General features: G+C 34.4%; 1 protein-coding gene across 8 annotated transcripts in view; it reads right to left on the reverse strand.

Moving 5' to 3' along the window:
• Nucleotides 1–22,631, reverse strand: part of FUT8 (fucosyltransferase 8) — a 109,329-nt gene that overhangs the window by 41,743 nt on the left and 44,955 nt on the right. For 6 of the 8 annotated variants that reach the window (XM_068684745.1, XM_068684746.1, XM_068684742.1 and 3 more), the window contains one exon: nucleotides 9,049–9,477. In XM_068684745.1, coding sequence (XP_068540846.1) covers nucleotides 9,049–9,251 — 203 coding nt within the window. In that variant the 5' untranslated portion in view covers nucleotides 9,252–9,477. Of the gene's footprint in view, nucleotides 1–2,403; nucleotides 2,521–9,048; nucleotides 9,478–22,631 lie in introns of those variants that run through there. The other 2 variants (XM_068684747.1, XM_068684749.1) reach the window with 2 other exon arrangements.

Below are 22,631 nucleotides of genomic sequence, written 5' to 3' on the forward strand. Positions count from 1 at the left end.
ATGATTTATAAATGTAAGTGATATTTGCTAAATTATCTGTGTGAACAATTCAGCTCTCCTCCCATTTTGTTCCATGCTGTTTTGCTGATAAAGTTCTTGGCATTTTTTTAAACCAGAAGAAATTAAATATATTAACATAAACTAAGATTTTAAAACCTTGGATTCACGGGAAAAAGTATATAACATAGTGCATAGATTCAGCCTAGTGTTACGCTGTTTACAAGGCTTCCCCTTACTGAGGATAACAATCCTAGGCCCTACCTATGAAAGCAGTATTTGCAGCAGCTCAACTTTTCTCCTGTAAGAAACAGGATAAACATGACCATTTGCTAGACTGACTGGCACACAAGCAAAGCTTAATTGAGGGGTGTTCCTTTACAAGATTCAAGTTCTGGGTACTTATTATTTTCACACAGGAAGATCATTCTAGTCTGTTATGCTGGCTATGTATTGCTAGAGAACCAGGGTTCCAACACTGCAACTCTGCCTTTTAAGTTAGTCTTCCCACATATAATCACAAGATGATTTCAATGTATTTTTTTGGACTCAGTGCAAGATCCTAGCTTCTCAAATGCATCATTGTGATAATTTTTCTTGACAATTCTAGTAATCTCAAGTGCTGGTGACCTGAAACAATACTAAAAAATGTGACAGCCATTTGTGAAATTTCTGGTATATGAGCACAGGAGAAGCATGGAAATACTTATCCTAAAACCTGTAAGCCACCAATCAGCCCTGAGGGTATTACAGAGATTTGCTTATCATCTCAAATTGAATCCACAAATTAATAAACTGAAACTGTTGAGGAATAAAAATTAGATACCACCTTCTATTTACCTCGTGAATTAAAAATGAATGGAGGGAAAAACATAAACCCTTTTGTCTATGCAAAAATGAAATTTCTGGTGGACCTGAGGGATAAAAATTATTCCAGCTTTTTGAAAGATTTTTTAAAGAGCTGATCTTGCATAGAAAAAGAGGAAGCAGATATGTAATGAAAAGTTCCTAGAACTATGAGGAATACAGAATTCTTAGAGAACATGAAGATAGTTCTTCATTCATCACAAACACAATAGTATATGATCATAAAGAGAGATTCTCTCTACACACATATACTCAGAGTTTCAAGACGCGAAAAGGGGAGATCCTTTGCCAGATCAAAGATGCCTCTAGCATAGAGAACATAAGTGCCAGAGGGAGTATCTTCACCCTAAAGCTGAAACTGCATTTCAGTAGGATCTTTAGGAGGTTGTCATTAACTTTAATGTCTGTCAGATCTGGATAGTTAAATATCAACATAAATTTTGGTGCTGATGAAAAATCCATTATCACTTAAATGTTTGAAAGGGATAAATATATAACGTGAGCATCAGAAGGGTATATAAAACGAAGCATAGCATTAATGCCCTTTTTTCAGAGTAGTGAGGGAAAGGTAAAAAAGAAGGTTATGCAATCTGACAAATTTATTTTAAAAAATCTACAATCAAAACTCCATATTAGAAGCAAATTAAATGAGTGCAAGATATTTGTTTGGGTTTTAAAGCTCTCACCGTTCATTCTACCATGGTAAATAAAAAGGAGTGATCAGTAACTGATCGTATATCTGTATTTTTATGCACTGAGGAAGCAAGCATGACAAAACTAGAGAAAATATTCTAAGCTGAAATATGTGTACTCCCAAAATATACTCCTCCTGAATGAACAGGCAAAGACCACACATTCGTAAATTTGATTCTAAAGCAAATACATAGTAAGATACTATACCAAGTTATGATATTGTATTGCCATGCACAAAGCAATACAAATCAACCCTTAAAAACATACTGAAACTTATTTAAGTTCTTTCAGTAGTTTAAAACTACAAGGTCGAAATCTATTTGTGATCCACCAAGTTGGTATCACAATTTGGATTGTGATAGGACACCTAACCACAAAATTACTGCAAAGTTTCAAGGAAAAAAGGAATGGCTTATCTTGTATAATTTCAATTCCCTAAATGTAGAATTTGTGAAGAATGTTAAGGTAAATGGTACAAAATTGTTACCACAGGAAATCTTCAGACAGCCTATAAATCCTCTGAACATAAAGTCAGTCTGCTAAAGTAGCAATTAGATCCTACAGATGGATGGATAATATGAAAGAAGCACAGTAACTGTGGTTATCTGATATAATTCAAATTTTAAAGAAGAAAATTATATGCCATTTAAATTTCAACTTGCTTTGGCATACTGCAATAAAAATGTTTACAATACTTATGTTGTCAGATAAAAAAAGCTAAGATGGCAGCAGGGAGGGATTCTTCTAAACTAGTTGTTTGGACTTTTTAAAAATTACATCATTTTAGGATAAAACTAAAATAACTTTTTTTTTTTTTTTTTGAAGTTTCATCTCTTAATCTGTTACCTCATCAGACTTGGAATTGCTGTCTTCCTCACTTTCATCCAGTCTCAAAATTAAGGAAAAGGTTCTTCTCTGCAACGAGCTCAGCTTTCTTGTTACTGCCCTCTACAAGTACATCTACTGAGTTGGAGATAAGGCAACATTTGAGGGAAAAGTGTTTGAATTGCAATCCTTATCTATACTCATGGCATCTATGCAGATAACTTCCAGTGCAGACAGTCCTATGAATAACACACACTTATTCATAAGAACTCCTGTTGAAAAACATGCGCATAAGTTTTCATACCAAAATCCACCCTGACAACTGACTTTCTCCTTAACTTTTGAGATTTGAGTTTAAAGTGAGTTAATCTAAATTATGACTGTTCATTACAACAATAAAAGAACATGTCAGAAAGCTTCTAGCGCATACCCTTCATTTATTGCTATAATAACATTGTAAATTAAGTTATAAATACAAAATAAACCGATTTATAAACCACTCACATGGGCAGCCATGATAGTACATCAAATAGCAGTTCTGTTTGAATTTTCTCAGTACTTACAAGTTGTGATTTTTGCATACCGCTTCCCACCATTTTGAAGTAAATACAAATGATCTTTTTCATAATAAACTCATAGCAAATAAAAATATTGCTGTATAGCTTTCAATATCAGAGGAATTGTTACAAAGGTAAACAGTTTCTGCTTTGCCCTTGCTTACTAACCCAGCTGCACTCCAAGACAGAAAAAAGAAACCTGTGTACACTAGCCATATCACTGAGGCCATTTTCTCATCACCTTATGTAACAGAGGGACAATGGTAAAGTAGCATCTCTAACCTGAGTCTCTGAAAGCAAAAAGAAGCACTCAGCAATGTAATGTAGTGACTTCCAATTTAACTGCCATATTTTCTAAAATGCTTGTAAATAAATTTGATCCAATAATTACAAAAATGTTAATCTTTTTCTATTTCTTATGTAGTTAAAAGTTTACATTAATTTACCAGCAAAAGGAAAAATGTAAGATTTCAAAAGCTCACACTTTTTCTCATTCTTTTATTTATATCTTTGTGAGTTCTTTGTGTGGCACTGGAAGGCCTATAAATAACTAAATCCATGTTATGTTTGGCATTTCTTCTTTCTACAAGAAGGAAATTATGTTTGATTATTAATGACTACTAACACACACAAACAAACAAAGGGAATTTAAGCTGTCACTTCACCCTTCTAAGATAAAAACATCCTCAGTAAATAAAACTGAAAGAAAATATTCAAGGTTACCTGCAAATAAAGAGTGAGCAGGCTCCCTAGTCAATTTAAATCAGCATGGCCCTGATCAGTGCTGATTTAAATCCCCTGAAGATGTGTCCCTTCCCTTAGTTCAGAATTGCACCAAAAAAATAAAATAAAATAAAATAAAATAAAATAAAATAAAATAAAATAAAATAAAATAAAATAAAATAAAATAAAATAAAATAAAATAAAATAAAATAAAATAAAATAAAATAAAATAAAATAAAATAAAAGACCAGAGATGCATACAACATAAGACAATTATTTTCTCCTTCACTCCTTGGCCCTGTGAGATGACCTCAGCTTTGAACATGAGACACTTAAATAGAGTTAATAGAAAATATTTTAAAATAATATTTTAAATTTTGTCAACCTAAACATATTCTTGTATCCAAGTACCTTTCAATGCTTACCAGGTTCTACAGGCTTATTGGGCCCAAAACTGCTCAGAGTAATTGACAGAAGTGCTTTAATAGATTCGCATGTGATTAATTGATCCTGAGGTTGGATTCTGTCCCAGCCTCAGCTCCAACAACGTTAAAGCAGTCATGCTGCTCTTTCAAAATCAATATATTGTAATTCTTTGCTCTGAAGCTACACTCCAAAATATGAAAACAGTGTCTAGATATACCAGTACTTGTTGTTTTTTGTTGTGTTGTTTTTTTTTTAAACTACATTTTGCCCTTTTTCACTCCCATTCCACTTTGTAACACTTTCTCCTATTCAGATAAGAAATAGGTTATTGTACTTATTAAAACAATTGCATTTTCCACAAAATTTAGTATTTAATAGACTCAAGGGAGTAAATATATATCCTTAAATATAAATGGAATGTGACATATTAGTAATATGAACACAGTATGAATACATTTAACAAGATTCTCTGTTTCCCTGAAGAGAACTCTGAAATTGCTGGTTCCTACACTGCCAGGCATATCTGCTAGGAGAGGGTACGACTAACAAACAACGTAAGATAAAAATGTGAATGTCTTCCAGCAACATACAAAGGAGTATGTGAATATTATGAACCATTAATCTATTGTAAAAAGGAAGTCTAGGGGATAGATGAAAGCATACACACAACTTTTCCAGCTTCCATTTAAGAATATCAGAAATCACAAAAGTAATCTTTTTAAGTTCTCCTTGTAAAAGCCTTGTATCACCTAGATACAACAGCAACAGTCTTCAGCAGTCTTATCATAATCCTACTTGTAAATTCGAACTTCAGGTAAAACTACAGTGCAGGATGATAATGAAACAACATTATGCAATACTTTGCCTGGATTATTACTCCTTAGCAAGTCTCTTTTAAGTAAAAACAAAATTTGTAGTAAAGGTTTCCCTTTTTGCTGCAAGTCCTATGACATCTATAGTAAGTGTTCATGAAGGCCTCTTTCAATTCTACTAGAAACAGAATAGTAAAATTTAGAAAAGAACTCCATGTGATTACTATTTTGCACTAATGAGATGTAGGCTACTTCTAAAATTAACCCAGATTTGCTCACGCCAATATTGTTTATAAACATGTTAGGATTATGGTAATTCTCTAAATCTCATTATGGCGCAAAAATCATGCACATAACTTCTAAAATCCAGGCAATACAAAACACCTTTAATTTCATGTATCTTCTGCATCACTGGTATATTTCTGTGATCACAAGTAAAGTTTTTAAAGAGCAGCATATTAACAAAATAAAAAACGACATTAACTTCTCACCTAAGGCTTTCCAAATGCACTATAAAAAGGAGGTGAAGCCTCAGAGGTGCAATACAAAAAAGCACTTAATTAATAAAGCGATATCTTAAATCCAAGCAATTTTCAAAGATAGGACTGCTCCAACTTGCACTATTGCAAGGCACCATGAAATCAAACATACAAATGTTAGGAAAACAAAACAAAACAAAACAGACTTCTCACTGACCTAAACCCTAATTCTACACCCTATACATCCCACATAGTAGAAAAGCAACCAGGGAAAAATTACAAGATCTAATGCATTTTTAAGAGTTATAAAACAAAAGAGAGCAACGCAAGGTTTTGTAAAGTTTTGTCATTGATACAGCATGTCTCAACTTTTAAATGGTTGATTTTGCATGCGTACAAGGTGGAAAGATCACTTCTTGTTGCCATGTGCTGGCCTGTCCAGAAGAAAGAGCACAGTCCAGCTCTTTCTTTCTACCATCTCAGGGGACTGTGCTCTTTTATTATGTGAGTATGAAGTCAGAGAAGCCACAGGAATCAGTGATAATGGAAAATGATGGGCAAATGAAATGTGCTACGTTGAAACGTATTTTACCATATAAGTAAGGTCTCCATGTAATTAAAGATCAAACACCATTTTTTTCTAACTTCCAAATGGAAGTTGTTTCAATGACTTCTAATTTTATTAAACTATACATTTTTTGTATTCATATTTGCTTTCTGTCCATTGCCCCCTATCTATTATTAATGGCACAGCTAGATATGATGGTGTTTTTTTGCCATTCACAAAGCCTCTTTGTCCACTGAAATAAGTTTACTTGGGGCTTATTTTCCACGGACAAGTTTTATCTAATTATGTTAAAATATGTTTACTAATAAAGTTAGTCAGATTCCTGTTTATTGCTGCAGCAATAAAAGAGTACTCCAGCTAGGTACTCTTGTGTTTAAATTCCTAGTGACTTTAACCTAGAATTACTGTTCAAATATGTTGAAATTCATGAGTTAGCTTAACTCTGTTGTATGTTATATTCTATATCTAGAGTAATAGTTGTCTTCTCTAATTCTAATTTTATTTATTTTATTTATTTATTTATTTTTAATATCTATTCACAGCAGCAGTAATCTCTTACAGGACACATACTGAAACCACAGTCTGTTGGCTACTGCCTCATTGCAAATAGCCATATTTAAAACTAAAAATGGGCTATTTTAAATCCAATAGCAATTTTTAACACTGCTTGTTCTATTTGGCAAACATAGAAAGAAGAAACGGAAATCCTTTATCACTTTTATGATTTAATAATATGGAAGGATGACCAAGAAACATATCTCAACCCTATTTGTGAAGTTTCTACAAAAACAACGTTGTGGATATTGCACAACAGAAATAATTAAAAGGCTTTACGTTGTGATATATTATTCCCTTCAGAGTCTAGTACATCACCAATCTCAGATCACCTCCTTTAAAAAACTATGCCTTCCAGTCCCAGGATGGCTCATTTCTAGCCAGCACTGACTATTGAACGTGTAGGCGTACTGCTATTCAAATAGGTCTTGAAAGTCATTGCAGGTTTTCTTGTGCAAGAGTTTCAAATTTTCCTGGGGTTACATTGAGCCACTAGGAAGAAAGGTTTCAGAAATGTCTTTCAGCAGCATATTCACACAGAAGCTGTACTGAGTCCAGTTAAGACAGTTTTGGATCACTACTTTAATTCTAGAAAATTGCAGTAATTATCTGAAGTATAGAGAAGGAATGTTCTGTTCTAACATGCTTAGATTAGAAATAAACTAATGGTTTTATTTATATAAATCATGGCAAATTATCTACGGTATAAACTACTATTTATAAATTGGCACTGAAAATACAGTATTTTTCTGAATGTACAAAAATCAAGGAAAAAAAGAAAGGTGTTTAAGAAAATCGTCACTGCCTAAAATATACTTTATTTTATGTCTGCATCACAGAATCAACTGCCTCCTCCTTAAAAGGAAAAGAGTACCCTGCCATCTGTAAAATCAAGAACACTTACTCTTTCCTTGCTACTGTGTAATTTGAAATGGTCATATTTCAATGACTGTGCAATACCACTCATTCAAGTCAGCCAAAGGTGGGAAGCTGAAAGCATGAGAGTGGTAATCTTACATTCAGGGCCAAACATTTCCCCTCTTAGACAAGAAACCCTAAAGTGGCCTAATACTGTCTAATATTGAATGAATTTAAGGCTGTTGTTATACATTCAAATACAGGACCTTTCTTATGTTTCTTTACAGCAACATACTCTATATTACACCATTTCATCAATAAAAATATTTAACTTTTGGCCACTGTAGTTGTTACCATCTATTAATTAACCGAATTTAGTCAACTACAGCCCACTCAGGTATTCACGGCCATATTACTCTAGGTAAAAATCACCTTTGCTTAGGTCAGCAGCATTAGTGCACCTCTGTGCTGCACTGCATGAATGCTGATTTATGTCTTCAGGGCTAACATATCCAAAACATTTTTCAAAACACAGAGCCTAAGGTAAGAAGTCTTGTCAGCATGCAGCACATTTCAGAACCCAGGAACACAGCGCAATTATAAGATATTTCAGTAAGATGCGGAAGTCAGTTCATGGCCTAGCTGATCAAATAGCCCTGGATATACATGAAAGAGAGAAGGCACAAGAAGAAATATCAGAACAGAGTTAAAAGGAATGGGGTTAAAAGAAAAGGTATTCATTGAACTGCTACAGAATTAATGTGTGATTTCATTCAAATGAAGAGGAGAAGTAAACTGATCTGAAGATAAAATATCAAGACAAAGAACAGGACTAGAACTGTAGAACAAGTAAAGAAGAAAAATGAAGAAATGTGTACAATTCGGATTTTTCCAATGATTTATAAAGGGCAAAGCCAAATACTGAGGTAGAAGCCCCAAAATGGTATCTGCCTCTGAAAAGTATTAAAAGGCAAGTCCAAAATGAGTTTCCCATTGCCAACCAAGAAGAACCCAGGAGACACAATGAGGATTCAATAGCCAATGCCCCGTGTCTACCTTGTCTGCCCAGGTTATTCCGGTCAGACCACTTTGACACATGTATTTATTAATTGCCTGTATGTGATTGTGGTAGAGAAAGTAAATGAATTCAGCTCACTTAGAGATCAAAAAATAAATAAATAAAAAATACCACCATTCAATTCCCTACATTATTGTATTGAGTTTTGCTCCTCTGGTTTCCTACTATAGCATATGAAGCTTCTGCGCTTGTCCCCCTTGAACAAGTTCATATATATCTTCAACAAGCTATACAAATTCTCACCACTTTGAAAATGAATGCTTCCAGTTACTGCGTGCAGAAACAGAAAAGTTGCTAGCTGTTCTAATTGGTTTAAATATCATACCAATTGCACTTGTTGACAGTGAGAAGTCAGTCACCTACAGAAGACTGATATTGTGGCAACAGCACTTCAACACCATTAATTAATGACTCTATGTTAGAGCAAAATTAAATGTAAAACATTATTTAATTTCTTTAAACATTTTGGAACATACTTCCACGTATAACACTGATTGAAACACTGTCTTATACTTTAAAATATACTAAATGTGAAGTTAAAAAAAAACTTTAAATTTTGATATTTCATACAACCATATTCTGAACAGTTTTAATTATTTTCAGATCCTACCTGAGAGATTCTGCCATCCTCCTTAAGTCTTCATTTTGCTGCTTTAAACGTTCAAGTTTAGCAAGTATCTTGGATAATTCACGACTAGAATGATCTGGGTGCTCACTGTCTCGTACCAGGTGTCCACCAATATAAAAAAGTAAAGTTCCCCAAGCAAAGAGGATGAGCATAATCCAACGCCAGGAACCAGTCCATGGCCGCATTTTCAGATGTTCAATTCACTCCAGAACTGCTTCTGCTCATGAAATAACAAACATTTTAAGTCCTTAGCCTGTACAAAAAAGTGCACAAATTTCAGTTCCTCTCCTTCACCACATTGTACCGGAGAAAAATTATTCTCAGTGTTTGTCTTATTGCAACTCCTTAGAGAAGATCCTTACAGAGCTGTACATAGAAAGCATTAACATTGTATCATTCTTGAAGTATACTCTGTGAAAAGAAAAAAAAAAAAAAAAAAGAAAGAAATTATAATTCTCGTATATAAAAATACACTTGATTGCAATTAAGCTAAGTGTATTGTCATTAACATTCAGGAATAATGACTGAAAATGTTGCTACATTCTATCAAACAGAAAAAGAAAACATTTTTAACTTTGCACACTAAATACACGGAGCTCAGGCAGAACTACAAAAAGAATATTCCATGAATTCTGGCTTTGAAATGGTCAGAATAAACATGACTTTTTGTAAGAGAAATATTTACCAGTTAAAGTGTCATTTCACACCTTAAAATACATCAAACATCATTCCATGGTAAACTTCATATTCTCCTTTATCGACAACAAAGAGTTTTATTCAATTATAAATTAATTTTCTTTTTTTCCCGCTTTTATGAACTCTCTTCTCCACTGTCTTATAACATGACTAATACCCTGTAACAAAACTGTTATTGCCATTTCTAACAATATATTGGCACGTAGAATGGCCCAGAAGCAGTTGTAACACCAATTAAGCAACTGCAAGCACTGCAAAGACTGTAAGCAATAGTTTCTACACAAACGACCCATTATATATCTTTCTTTAAAATTTCTAGTGACCACTGGAATGCCCATCTGAAAGTAAAGCCAAAATTTTATTTCTTGCTTAAAATTGTAAGACAACACAACTTCTCTCTTTATCCTTCCACCGCACTTATTGAAACAGATACAAAGAAACACTGAAAATTTAAAAAGTAAAAAAGAGGGGGGATTTCAAGTAAAGTCTATGTGGCATTGTTATGCTCACAGATCTGAAAATCAGGCTGGAGCTCAGAAATCTAATTTTTAGAAATGGGTTTCTTCTGCATTAAAACTACTAAACCCAGTTTGACAAGCATTATTATTAAAAGTACAAAAACGCTTAAAAAGTAATACCTTCTTGCATCGACAAGCACTGCATTCATTAAAAAAAAAAAAAAAAAAAAAGCAAAATCACCTCTTCATTTTCTACTTGGTGAACATCACTTAATGACTGCAAGAATTTCCTCATTTTATCCAGAACAAACTTTAAGCTCTAACAGATAAACGTTCAAAATCTCCAAAAGTGCTTCTCACTCCTCTTCATCCTTACGCCTTTTTTAATCAATTTCCAAAATAACCTCTATTTCCAATACTCAAAGCTGGAAATCTACCCAATTTCTTCTGAGATGTTATCCACACCCACATTCTCCCAAATTATTATTCTGCTTAATCCTTCTTTCACCTTAATTTCTTTTTCCTTTCACTTAGATTTTTCTTTTGTTTCAACTCCATTTCAAGTTTAGAGAAAAGACTCCCCATTAACTTTCAAACTCACCTATGCACATAGCACTTACTTCCAGATAGAAATATTCAAAGGTAAAAAATATTTTAAAATGCAGAAAAAAATTATAGTTATTTTGCTGGAAGATTTTTGTTTGTATAATTTTGAAAGAGGCATAAAAATTTCCACTTAAGACTAGTAAGATGGCACATGAGATAAACCATTTAAAAACTGAATGCTACTAATGAAATGGAAAACTTTTGTAGTACCTCTCTCAGGTCTTTCCATTTAATGCATCTATGACAAGATGAGTTATGAACAGATTTTTTTTTGTTTGAAAGCAAGGTCAGATTCCCATGCTAGGAGCATATCATCTTCTAGAGATCTCTAAGAAAGCTTAATACATATTTTGCTTTAACGTGGTAAAAGTGTGGGACTGCCTCTAGGAATAGTGGCTTCTTCTATAATCTTTTAGATCACAGCATGAATAAAAAGTGTATATATAGAGTATAGGCCATACCCAGACCACAGAGGATTGTTGCTGTAAGCAAAGCAAGCCTGGAGTTAAATCAGTTACCTGCAAGCGCAATTAATATAAAACCCCTATGGACTGAAGTTCAAGTTCTAAGTGGAAAAGTGTATGCTTACATCTATACTTCCAATCACCCAGAAAATGGATGACAAAAGTTAAAGTTAAATTGAAAGTAAAGTATCACCTATCTGATTTAACCCTGTAGCTTTATTATAAAAACTCAATATAAAATGCATTATTTAATGAAGTAAAAAAGTTTTGATAAGTACTTGCTATTATAAATCATTAGGAATACACAATCTTTAATGCATCAGTTGAACGGAAACTAATATTGTGAGAAAGGAAGTCAAATTAAATTGTATTTACCAGCAAATGCACAGCACATAAAAAGTGGTTAGTGTCACAAATTTATTTAGATTCCATTAAAAATCAGACAGAATATTTACATAAAAATAAATGTTTGCTTCAATGACTTAAAAATCAAATTGTTCACACTACACTTGTAAGCCACAATTCATTGTAAGCGTACAAAATATTCTGTAGTCAAATTAGCATGAAAGGTTTGATTAAAAACCACTATTTCAAATGAAAGAATGCAGTGTTTACAAAATTACTAAAGAAAACGGTAAAAGAACACTAACTTAATTAAAATGGTTTAAAAAAAAGATTGAGGTGTAGCTCTGCCATCAGAAGAAATAATATGCACACATATCAAAGTTCCTTTGCTACAGCAAAACAATTAATGAATGAAAAAACTATATACTAGCTTTCTTCACCTTGCCCCCTATAATGTCTTCCTGGAGAAGATATTTACAAATCAGAAACTTGAATAACTCAATAGCATCATTTTGCGTGAAAGGATGTCAATGATTTAAAGGTCCTTGTTAACTTACTGTTCCCAACATGATTTCAATAACAAATCCAGTGATAGAGTGGAGACTTCCTGCTTTGCTTGTTTTTGGTTGCCAGTCAGAATTATGGCCCTAGAATAGCATTATAGCCTTTTCCTTGGCAACGTACAGTTTCAAATTATTTTAGACTCAGTTCAAAGCAAGCTAAGCAAGTGTACTTTTGGCTCAACTACTTATTGACCTGGTTTCAAGGGTACATTACATAAGTTGAAAAGAAAAAAACTACTCATGAAGTAAAACTCATGCATCATTAGAGCTAATACATACACCATTATATTTAATGACATGTAAATTATCTAAAATTCTTTTTCAGAGCATGAAATACGAAATTCACTCCACTGTTAAGGATTAGCACAATGACTTTTTGATCACTAAATGTGGAACACTCAAAAAGTAAGTTTTCCCGTTCATGTAACTTAGACTGGATGCTCTTACCATTGTTAGTTTTTCTTAATAAGATTTATTTAAGTTGGTATTTTTAAGATTTCACCTGGAAAAGCACACTAGTCTAACCATATTAACTTGTTCTGCTCTTAGGAGAAAGAAAAAAGCAAACACCAAATTGCCAATTCCAGTTCCTATGTAACAATGATGTGATGGCAGTGCTTCTGACAAAGGGCTGGAGACTAAAGAAATAATCCTTTTAGAATTAAAATGACCAGGTAGTGTTTGATACAAATAAGCAAACAGATTGCAAATATTATTCACAATTTGTACAATGTATTCTTCATGAAGGGTTAAATACCATTTGTTTAATGAAAACATCAGGTTCATAATCTCAGCTAGGTAGTAAATAGTTTAGAAAAGATTTTTTCAGTCACAATCTACACCCTGGCATTTCAGGTAACCTGTCACAGAAACCTGTTTATAAACCAATTAAGTTCCACTTAAAAAAAAACAACAACAATGTTTTGCTTTAACACGTTATTGGAAGGCTGTTCCAAAACTCATTCTTCTAATGCTTAAAGGCTGTCTTTAATTTCCAAACTAAATCCATACTTAGCATATCTATACTAGAGCTCTCTTGTGCTAGTATGAACTGGGTTTATAGAGTGCAATTCCTGTCTTATTCTGTACCCAGAACATGTCTACAGAAAGCAGCCATACCCTTGCTCAGACTTAAATGCTAGTCTAAATAGAACAGGCACTTCACTATGAGAGACTTGCAAATTCCCTGCATCCTGGACAAGCTCCCTTTCAGATTAAATCTTTTCAGAACATCAGGAATCACAATTGTATACATAACATGCAAGGTGTTATCAATACGTTCTATGAAGCAAGTACTTCCTTTTCTCTTAGACCTGCTTTCTCTCATGCACCCTAGGACTAAATTTGTCTTTTTCATGGTTCCAGTACATTTAGCAGTCCTCAACCATTTTCTGAGGACATAATAGCTCCAAATCGTTTTGCACATATATCTCTTCAAATTGATGAGCTCCTGTTCTATGAACAGAAACTTGTTTTTAATCCTTACACTTGGTGTTATTATACTTTGGCCTATTCTAACAGTCCAGTATCCAAATTAAAACAATTCCTCTTGCACATTATTCTGACTCTCATCACAACCCCTCTCTACTTTGTCACTTAATTTTCATTAGAATCTGTTTTTGGGACAGTCACACTATTTGGATATCATGAAAAGGTTCTTCACCAAGAGGGTGGTTGCATACTGAAACAGGCTCCCCAGGGACGTAGTCACAGCACCAAGCCTGTCAGTTTAAGAAGTGTTTGGACTGTGCACTTAGTTATACAGTCTGAATTTTTTGGTAGACCTACGTGGTGCGAGTAGTTGGACTCAATGATCCTTGTGGGTCCCTTCCAACTGGGGATATTCTATAAATCTGTGATATCATCATGAACCTGAGATGGGTAACAGATGCAATTCACAAGGAACTGCACTAATATTGCCTCTCCTCCAATCTAAGACTCTTCCTTGCAGGACAAGTCACTGTCAATTCGTGCCTTCAGCCACTTCCTTTTCTAATACCTTTTCTGGAACAAGGACATAAATTTTGTATTATTCCATACGTACATTTAATTATTGTATAAAGTTGCATCTTTTTTTTCTTCTCAACTTCTATCTACATGTATCACAGGACATAAGTAAACATAATCATGAGGCTTATTTACTATTTACTTCTACATCCACACCTTCATCTTTACTACTGTTTTTGTAAAAGCCTAACATTATATCTCTGTGGATTTCTCTGAGAAATCTATGTAATTTTCTCTTGGTATACTCCTCTATGATTTTGTGTGAGATGAGTGGATTATTTACACAATCAACAGATTATTCTCTAATTAAACATTTTCTTAATGGAATTCACCATCCTTTTGAATTCCATTGCAAGTGTAGATTTATTCAATAATGAAGCTTTCAAATACTATAATTTCTGATCTTCACCACAACAAACTCCCTGGCAGAAAGATATACCCACAGCGCTTGGGATTTTTAAGATGAAAGTGTATATAGGACTCTGCATTTGAAATAGTTTAACAAGAGTTCAGAATTAACCAAAGTAATAACTTTTTAGAACTAGGGATGTCATCAACCATCTAAAAAGATACTGTTTGATAATATCGAGCAATCCTCTGTTTTAGATAAGGTAATAAAAACAAGGGATTAAAGATTTTATAACATACTACATTTGAAAGCTTGAAAAAAGATGCAGTAATTTCTAAGCATTTTATCCATGCAGACAGCTGTTGAAGTTTCAGTAGACGACTGATGCAATGTTAAACAAAAGAGGGGACTGTACCTTAAAAGGATAAGAGAAATAAAGCTTGCTTTTCAAACACTTTTAAGGTTCTCTGCAAACACTTAGACAAAAAGCAATTGGAGATTTTTCTTTTAGGAAGAGAGGAGAGTAATCTGCAGGAACAATATGCTTCTCCATGGAAATTATATATATAGACTTGTTTCATTAAGCAATGGATAAAACAGTCTTCAGTTTTACAATTCCTTTTAACTATTAAAATAATACATTAACCAGAAACACAACAAGGTTAAAAATTGTCTTATGTGAACTAATCAAATGTCTTTATAAGATATAGTCATCTTAGTAAACGAACAGGACAGTTATGTAAGAGAGGAGGTTTATTTATTCCTGTTTGCTTACTGAATTAACACTATACAACCCTAACATAGCACAGTTACAGCCAAGAATGAATTATAAAAACTTGAAACACCAAGCATGATCTTCTTCCACAGTAATAATCTACTGATAGCCCTTGAAAAAAACTCATTCCAAAAGAGAATAGGAAGAATGAGTGTTAAGTCTGAGGAAACAATACAGTAAAAGAAATGAAAGTTAGCAGGACACTGTAACTTATGTTAAAAATGAAACAATTTCTGATGATGAATTGCTTCTTGCATTTGCAAACAAACGTGTAACAAAATCCAAGGTCTAGGAGTTTAACCTAGATAAATGAAGCTTATGAGAAAGGGGAAAGGACGGTCTACATCTGTAAATGTATAACAGCTAAAGGAATTAACTATTGAAACAGTTAATGTAATGAGATAATGAATTCTCTGTCACTCATTCCATTTAAAATGAAGCTTCAAAAACGCTTACAAAAATATAGTAATCACTCAAGAGTTTGAAAAGAATTGAGTTTTCTGGCTTGCACTAGTCAGGTAAGAACCGATGAATAGAAACAGCCCATTCTTTTCTTTACAGAACTTAGAACTTACTATGTTCTTAACAGAGCACAGAACTTAATACCCACAGTTGTGTAAAACACCACTGGAGATCAGCAAAAGTCGAGAGCAAAGAAGACCAGTCTTCTTAGCCTACCAAGCTGCATACCAAATCTTAACATGGTCAATAGCCACCTACTATGCCATGTATTTTGAAGAGATGAAGAGATCAGAACAAGACTCAGCGGAACATTTGATCAATGCAACCTGCTGCTGGTTGACTTCTTCCAGCAGCTGAGAATTTATATTAACCCACAGCCTCTATGTCAGCATGACCAACTACTGGTCACAACGTGATTCAAAAACGCAAGTTGCATTTAAACTGCATGTAAGCTACACATTAGCTATCAAATCTCAGAAGAATGGATTGCAAGGCACTCTAGCCAGTTAAAATGTACTCACAAATGCTTACTGAGCTTGATAATCTTTCAGACAACTTTTAGCCACAATGGCCTAACTTTCGATTTTTTTTCTCCAAAGACCTCTCCTCACCATCAGGAATGGATATTTGCCAGATACAGAAATGGGAGATAATGGTGAGGGATACTGATGTTGCTTGGGGGCAGCACAGCTGCCAAATGCCAGTATAATCACACTACCTTGGGTAACGAACAGAGTGGCAGGGGCAGGAATGGACAACCTTTAGCTAGTATTTGATCCTTCTACTCTTTGGGTGCTAAATCAACTTTAAACTGCTTCTCTGCCACCAGCTTCCCCACACCATTCCTTAATGGCTGCAAACATCAGAAGCAAGATCAGAGGTAGGATATTTCTTATTTGGCTGGCATCAAAGCAATATGCAACATCTAATTGACAAGAAACTTAGCAGCAGCCTGTTCACAACTCAGCTGGATGTTTATAAATCAAGCTGGAAAACAGAGAAGAAAGCTACTGAGTTTGTAATTGTTATGCAAAACTGCGTGACACTTGGCAGCCACAAGTAAACTGGAGTGCTATTTGCAACCAAGAGGTTTTTCAAACTCCTGGTGTATGAAATGCTATACCATACTCAGAAGCTTGAAAAGGAGTCACAGAACTGAGCTAAATGCCTTCCTTACTACACTCAGGAGACTTGGAGATTGGGTGATTTGACAACAAAGTAAAAGAAATGCTAGAATAAGATTTTGATTTAACCATATCAGACAAAAAATATCTGCAGTGATCATTATTGAAATATTATAGATTCACTTTGTATCACCATCTTCTAATTTAAGACTGTTTTCTACCATGTTTTTACTAGGAAAAAAAAAAAAGTTGAAGACTGTTGAAATACTAATACTGTCATATGATAAAGGAGTATTTGCCTTAACTTTAATTCCATTACGCCACAATATATGTATCTTAATGTGTAAAAATTCCCCTTGGCACTCCACTTTTCTTTTAAACGCTGTTTTATTTTTATAGATAGAAAACTTTTACTATGGGACACTGAACCTTACATACCACAAAGACAGTAGAGATATCTGATCTGCAACTAATGAGTTAATTCCAGTATGGGAAGCAAATTATCTGTATCAGCATATAGGTTCATGTTGCGTAATTTACTCTGCTGTACAGCTTTCATGGAACTCCATGCCACCAAAACCAGACTGCTTACTTCATCTGATCTTGGCCACGCTATGTTTAAGTGCATTGCTGATTTGTGATCTATTTTTTCTAAATTTAAAAATGAAGGAACTGAAACACTCAAAGAACTTCCTACAACAGCAAGGCTATGAATAAACCAGGACTGTGAAAGTTGCAAGTCAAAATCTCAGATAAAGCTGCCAACAGCTTTTCCTCTCAAAACTGGTACAACATATTATGGGAAAATCACAAAGGATTTTCAAATCTGCTGAGCTTAAAGCACCTGTGAAGCTTTTTGTTTAATTCTGTTTACAGCAAGCATTAAGATTACACTATTAATTGGAATTCTCACTTTTGTTGTTAACATAGCTATTAGTACTTCATAAATTGGCTATCATGGTGGTGTTGGTAATATGCAAGATCATTGTATTTATATTTGTTTATACCAATCACTTTACCAATAGAAAAAAAATATTAAACAAGGGCTACTTTACTTTATAATCTACTATAAAAATATGATTGATGTCATATAAAGTCTGTAATTATGAAAACTATATGGATACTGTATTCTAAGGAAGGTCTTAAAAGCTACATTTGTGTATTTTCTCACAGTTAATTATAATGAAACACCATTCAAGTATTTCAGAATGGTAACAAGGAGAGTAATGTGGAGTCTGAAATATGGTTGTAAAAAAAGGTTAAAACTGCAGAAAAAACTACAGTTGTGTTTTTCTTATTTCCTATGCAAGTTTACAATACTATTTACAAAGCCACTTAACTCTTAGAAACTTTGCATTTGGACTTGTTATTTGGGAGAAAAGCAGTGTTTTCCTTTGTGGTGAACACCCTGTTCACTTTGTAATACAGATGTAGCTATTTCATGGTCAGTTGTTCCTATGTTTAGCTGTCCTTCAGCAGCATCGCACTGTTCTTGAACTTGCAAGTTACACTTCTTTTATCTACTCCCTACTCTTTTATACCAGATATTATCTTCTCATTCCTATTTTCAGCATCGTTTTTGTTAGCCATTCCACTCAACTTCCTTTATCTCTGAACCGTTCAGCCTCACTGTAGCAACCGCATCATGAGATGCCCGCCATTCCACGTGCTGGTAGTCAAAGAGCTCTCCGTGGTTCTGAGCCGCCTCCTGCCGGAGTCCCTGCTTAGGGAACGCTTCTGCTGAATCTGGCCAAGGACCAGTCACAGATAAAAACTGAGCGCCAGTCTCACAGACTTGTTCCAGCATGATACATCCCAACACAGATTGATCTAGAAAGGCAAAGGGGAGTCTGGATGGTGCTGGAGTTCAGCTCCACAGGATGGGCAGAAGATAAATGATTCACTTCCTCATAGCTGAAGCTACTCACAAAATGAAAAGGCACCACTAAATCAGGAAAACAAAATCATTCCATGACCCCCATTTGTAAGTCTGTGTTGTTTTTTTCAATTAAAATCTAATGGCAGCAGAAGCTAAGTGGAGGGTAGGGGCTTCCCATGAATGTCTCAAAGATAAACACAATCATCTACCTTGAGCTATTCAGAAATTGATTCAGTTCTTTGAAGCTGAATTTGCTAAAATAGGAGATTTTACATAGAGAAGAACACCAAAGAGAATTTTAAAGACCTTTAGCAACCAGCTACAGGTTCACAGATCAAGGGGCAACAAGAAGACAGAAAATTCTAAGGCAGAAACGGTCTCATAAATCTGATATTAGATGATACTGATGTCACTCTTACATGCAGAGTAACTTTTTGATGACAAGAATTCTAAAGGACCCAGGAAGGTAGGTTATAACTGTGAGATGTTAAATTATCAACCACATAGATATCCAGGTGTTTATTGCTAGGGAAGGCCCTATGATGGCCGACCTGAGTCCTAACACTGAGAGTTTTATAACAAGACTAGATAGTTTTACAAAATACTGAGGTGGAGCTGGTGAATTCCGTTTTTAAAGAAATTCAGTTATGCATAAATATAAAAACATTTGTGTTGTCAAAACCTGGAATAGACTTTAAAAATATATTTTCATATTCATATTACAATACACAAAAAATATATATGCAATAAACAGCAACAACTGCTAGACAAAATGTTTCACAGTTTTTCTTAAGCAATGCATATTAAGATCATAACCAAGAGAATGGGAGCATTTAAAGCCATTGCTTTGAATTATGCCTTTAATGAAGTGAGTTAAATTTAACTCCTTCTAAAAATTCACTGAAAATCTTACTTTTCCTTGAGCCAGAAATGAACCTGAAGCAGTATTTTAACATTTTGTTAAACCTGAACCAAAACAAATAGAACTAAACTGAAAATGTTGATGGTTGTTTAAGTGTATGTAAAACATATCAATGAAATACAGAACAACTCAGGGGGCCAGGAGAGGGATAGCTTGTTTTCTACCCAGTGAAGATTTATGTTTATGGAATGTAAAGTAGTTTGCATTTGTAGTTGTCACTTGTTTTAATGTTTTCACATAGTATGCAAAAAATGCTTTCACATACTGTACTGAGTAACATAAATAGTGTTATTCTTCACAAAATACTATGGGCATATGTTTATTTAGTATCATTCAGATTTTATTTCTTTATTTTTAATTCATTACCTAACCTTCTCCCAAATCTCAATACATAATCCTTGCAAACTTTCTTCACTCCTACTCTGTTACAGAAGAGTACAAAACATTGACACTCAAAATGTAAGCGTTATGTCAAAATTATTTATAACCGAATATAATGAATGCTAAGGTTTCCTATACTGATTATGTTTGGAAAAAAACTCAAGACAGCCTGCTTTCTAGATAATTTATTCTAATGATGACACATGATCCAGCACAGTTCCTTGAACATTATAAGATCAATCCGTGCACTGCTTTATTATGAAAAATAACTATATATTCTATTTTTTCCTGTTCTCTTTGATTTACAAGTTCACAAAAAGACAATTTCTCTTATTGCAGCAGACCTTCATTTTTCTAACAGTGATTGTTGGAAAGCCTTGCCAACAACAGAAAATTTAAGTATATTTTATTGATAATAACAGGTCTATGTTGGTGATATACTAACATAACACACTCAAGCATATATCTAATAACTCTTTTTCAAAGTTTCTCCAGATTTGCTTGGTACAGAAATGAATCTTACAGACCTTTTGCCTCCAACACTAGCTTTGGAATTCTTTTTAAATAAGGTTCTGTCAAATTTGTCATCTTCCATTTTTCTGGTACAGATATCAATATAATCAATAGTTATACAACAAACTTAGTTCTATAAATACATATGAATAGGATCTGGTCCTAGTACAGAATGACAGCCAACTAGAATAAGGCTACATCTAATGAAAGTAGCATTTACATTACCAAAAAAAAAAAATAATGCAGGCCATCATTTCGGCTCCGTAGAAGAAGCCTTCTCACTTACAATACAAACCTTTGGAATATGTTTGCATAAGCTTTTTCCTTTTTTTTTTTTTTCTTCTCTGCTTGACAGAAAAGGTATTTAATAAATCAAAACCACTGACCATTAGGATATAACAAAAAGGCATGAAACTCAATAGATCATCACATTCAATCATAATCAAAACATTCTTTGCATATTTACCATTCTGATGATTTTAAAAGGTTCAGGACACCATTATCAATAACAAAATGAAATAGGGCAAAAAAAAAAAGTGTATTTATTCTAATAATAAAGTAAGAAAAATATGAAGTTCCCCTAAACACTTTGTACTGCGATAAGTTCTACCAAAATGATCGCAAGCAAATTCTCAAAATTGGTATTTTTTAATTATTTTTTAAGTGATTTTATAACAAGCTGAGAACCAGATGATAACTCCTCTTCCTTGTTTACTTAGGAAAAACATATTTTTCTAATCCATTTCTGAATCTTGTACAATCAAATGACAGGAGAAAAAAAAAAAGGCAACAGATAGAACACTCTCCAAAATATGACTCCACAAACTGTTCCAGAGGAAGAGAAGGAAAAAAGTGGCATATTTCTTCTTGCTTTGAGGAATCCTCAGCTCCTCAGCAAGCAGTCACATTGCACAATTGAGCTGCTGAAGGAAGATAATCAATTCATAAATACAGCAATCTTTCTAGATGAATGAGACACTTGATTACTCATCATAACAGGCCAGGAATTAGACCAAAATCAAAGGGAGTTACAGCGTTAGGCAGAGTAACATAATAAAAATGCATTTTGGAAAAAATACTGTAGGTGTGTATAGAAAAAAAAAATGGATAAAGCATTTGTTTATACTCTGGCTGCTAGAAAGAACATAGAATCAAAATGCAAAAATTATTGTATGCATGAGGGCTGCGCAATTCCAAGCACACATACAGGCTGGGCAGAGAATGGTTGGAGAGCAGCCCTGAGGAGAAGGAACTGGGTGTGCTGGTTGATGAGAAGCTCAATGTGGGCAGGCAACTTGCTCTTGTAACCAAGAAAGCCACCCATATCCTGGACCGCATCAAAAGAAGCATGGCCAGCAGGTCGAGGGAGGTGACTCTCCCCCTCTGCTCTGCTCTCATGAGACCCCACCTGGAGCACTGCATTCAGCTCTTGGGCCCCCAGCACAAGAAGGATGTGGACCTGTTAGAACAAGTCCAGAGGAGGGCCGCGAGGATGATCAGAGGGCTGGAGCACCCAGCCCCAACAGAAAAGAAGGCTCCAGGGAGACCTTAAACTGGCCTTCCAGTACCTAAAAGGCTCCTACAAGAAAGCTGGAGATGGACTTTTTATCAGGGAGCGTAGCGATAGGACAAGGAGTAATGATTTTAAAATAAATAAGAGTAGATCTAAATGAGATGTTAAGAAGAAATTCTTTACAGTAAGAGTGGTGATGTGCTGGCACAAGTTGCCCAGAGAAGCTGTGGATGCCACACCCCAGGAAGTATTTAAGGTCAGGTGGATGGGGCTTTGGGCAACGTGATCTGGGGGGAGGTGTCCCTGACTTTGGAAGCAGGCAGTGGAATTAGATGATCTTTAAGGTCCTTTCCAATCCAAACCATTCTGGGATTCTGTGTGGCCACATACTTGCTTGTAAAGTCACTAAAGAAATAGCAGAGATTAAGATTCTGGGAGGGGAAAAAAAAATGTAACAAATGCAACACAAATGTAACCGGGTAATGACTAAGTAAGAGTACAGAGAAAG

This window comes from Anas acuta, chromosome 5, assembly GCF_963932015.1.
Source record: "Anas acuta chromosome 5, bAnaAcu1.1, whole genome shotgun sequence".
In the NCBI taxonomy this organism is placed as follows: domain Eukaryota; kingdom Metazoa; phylum Chordata; class Aves; order Anseriformes; family Anatidae; genus Anas; species Anas acuta.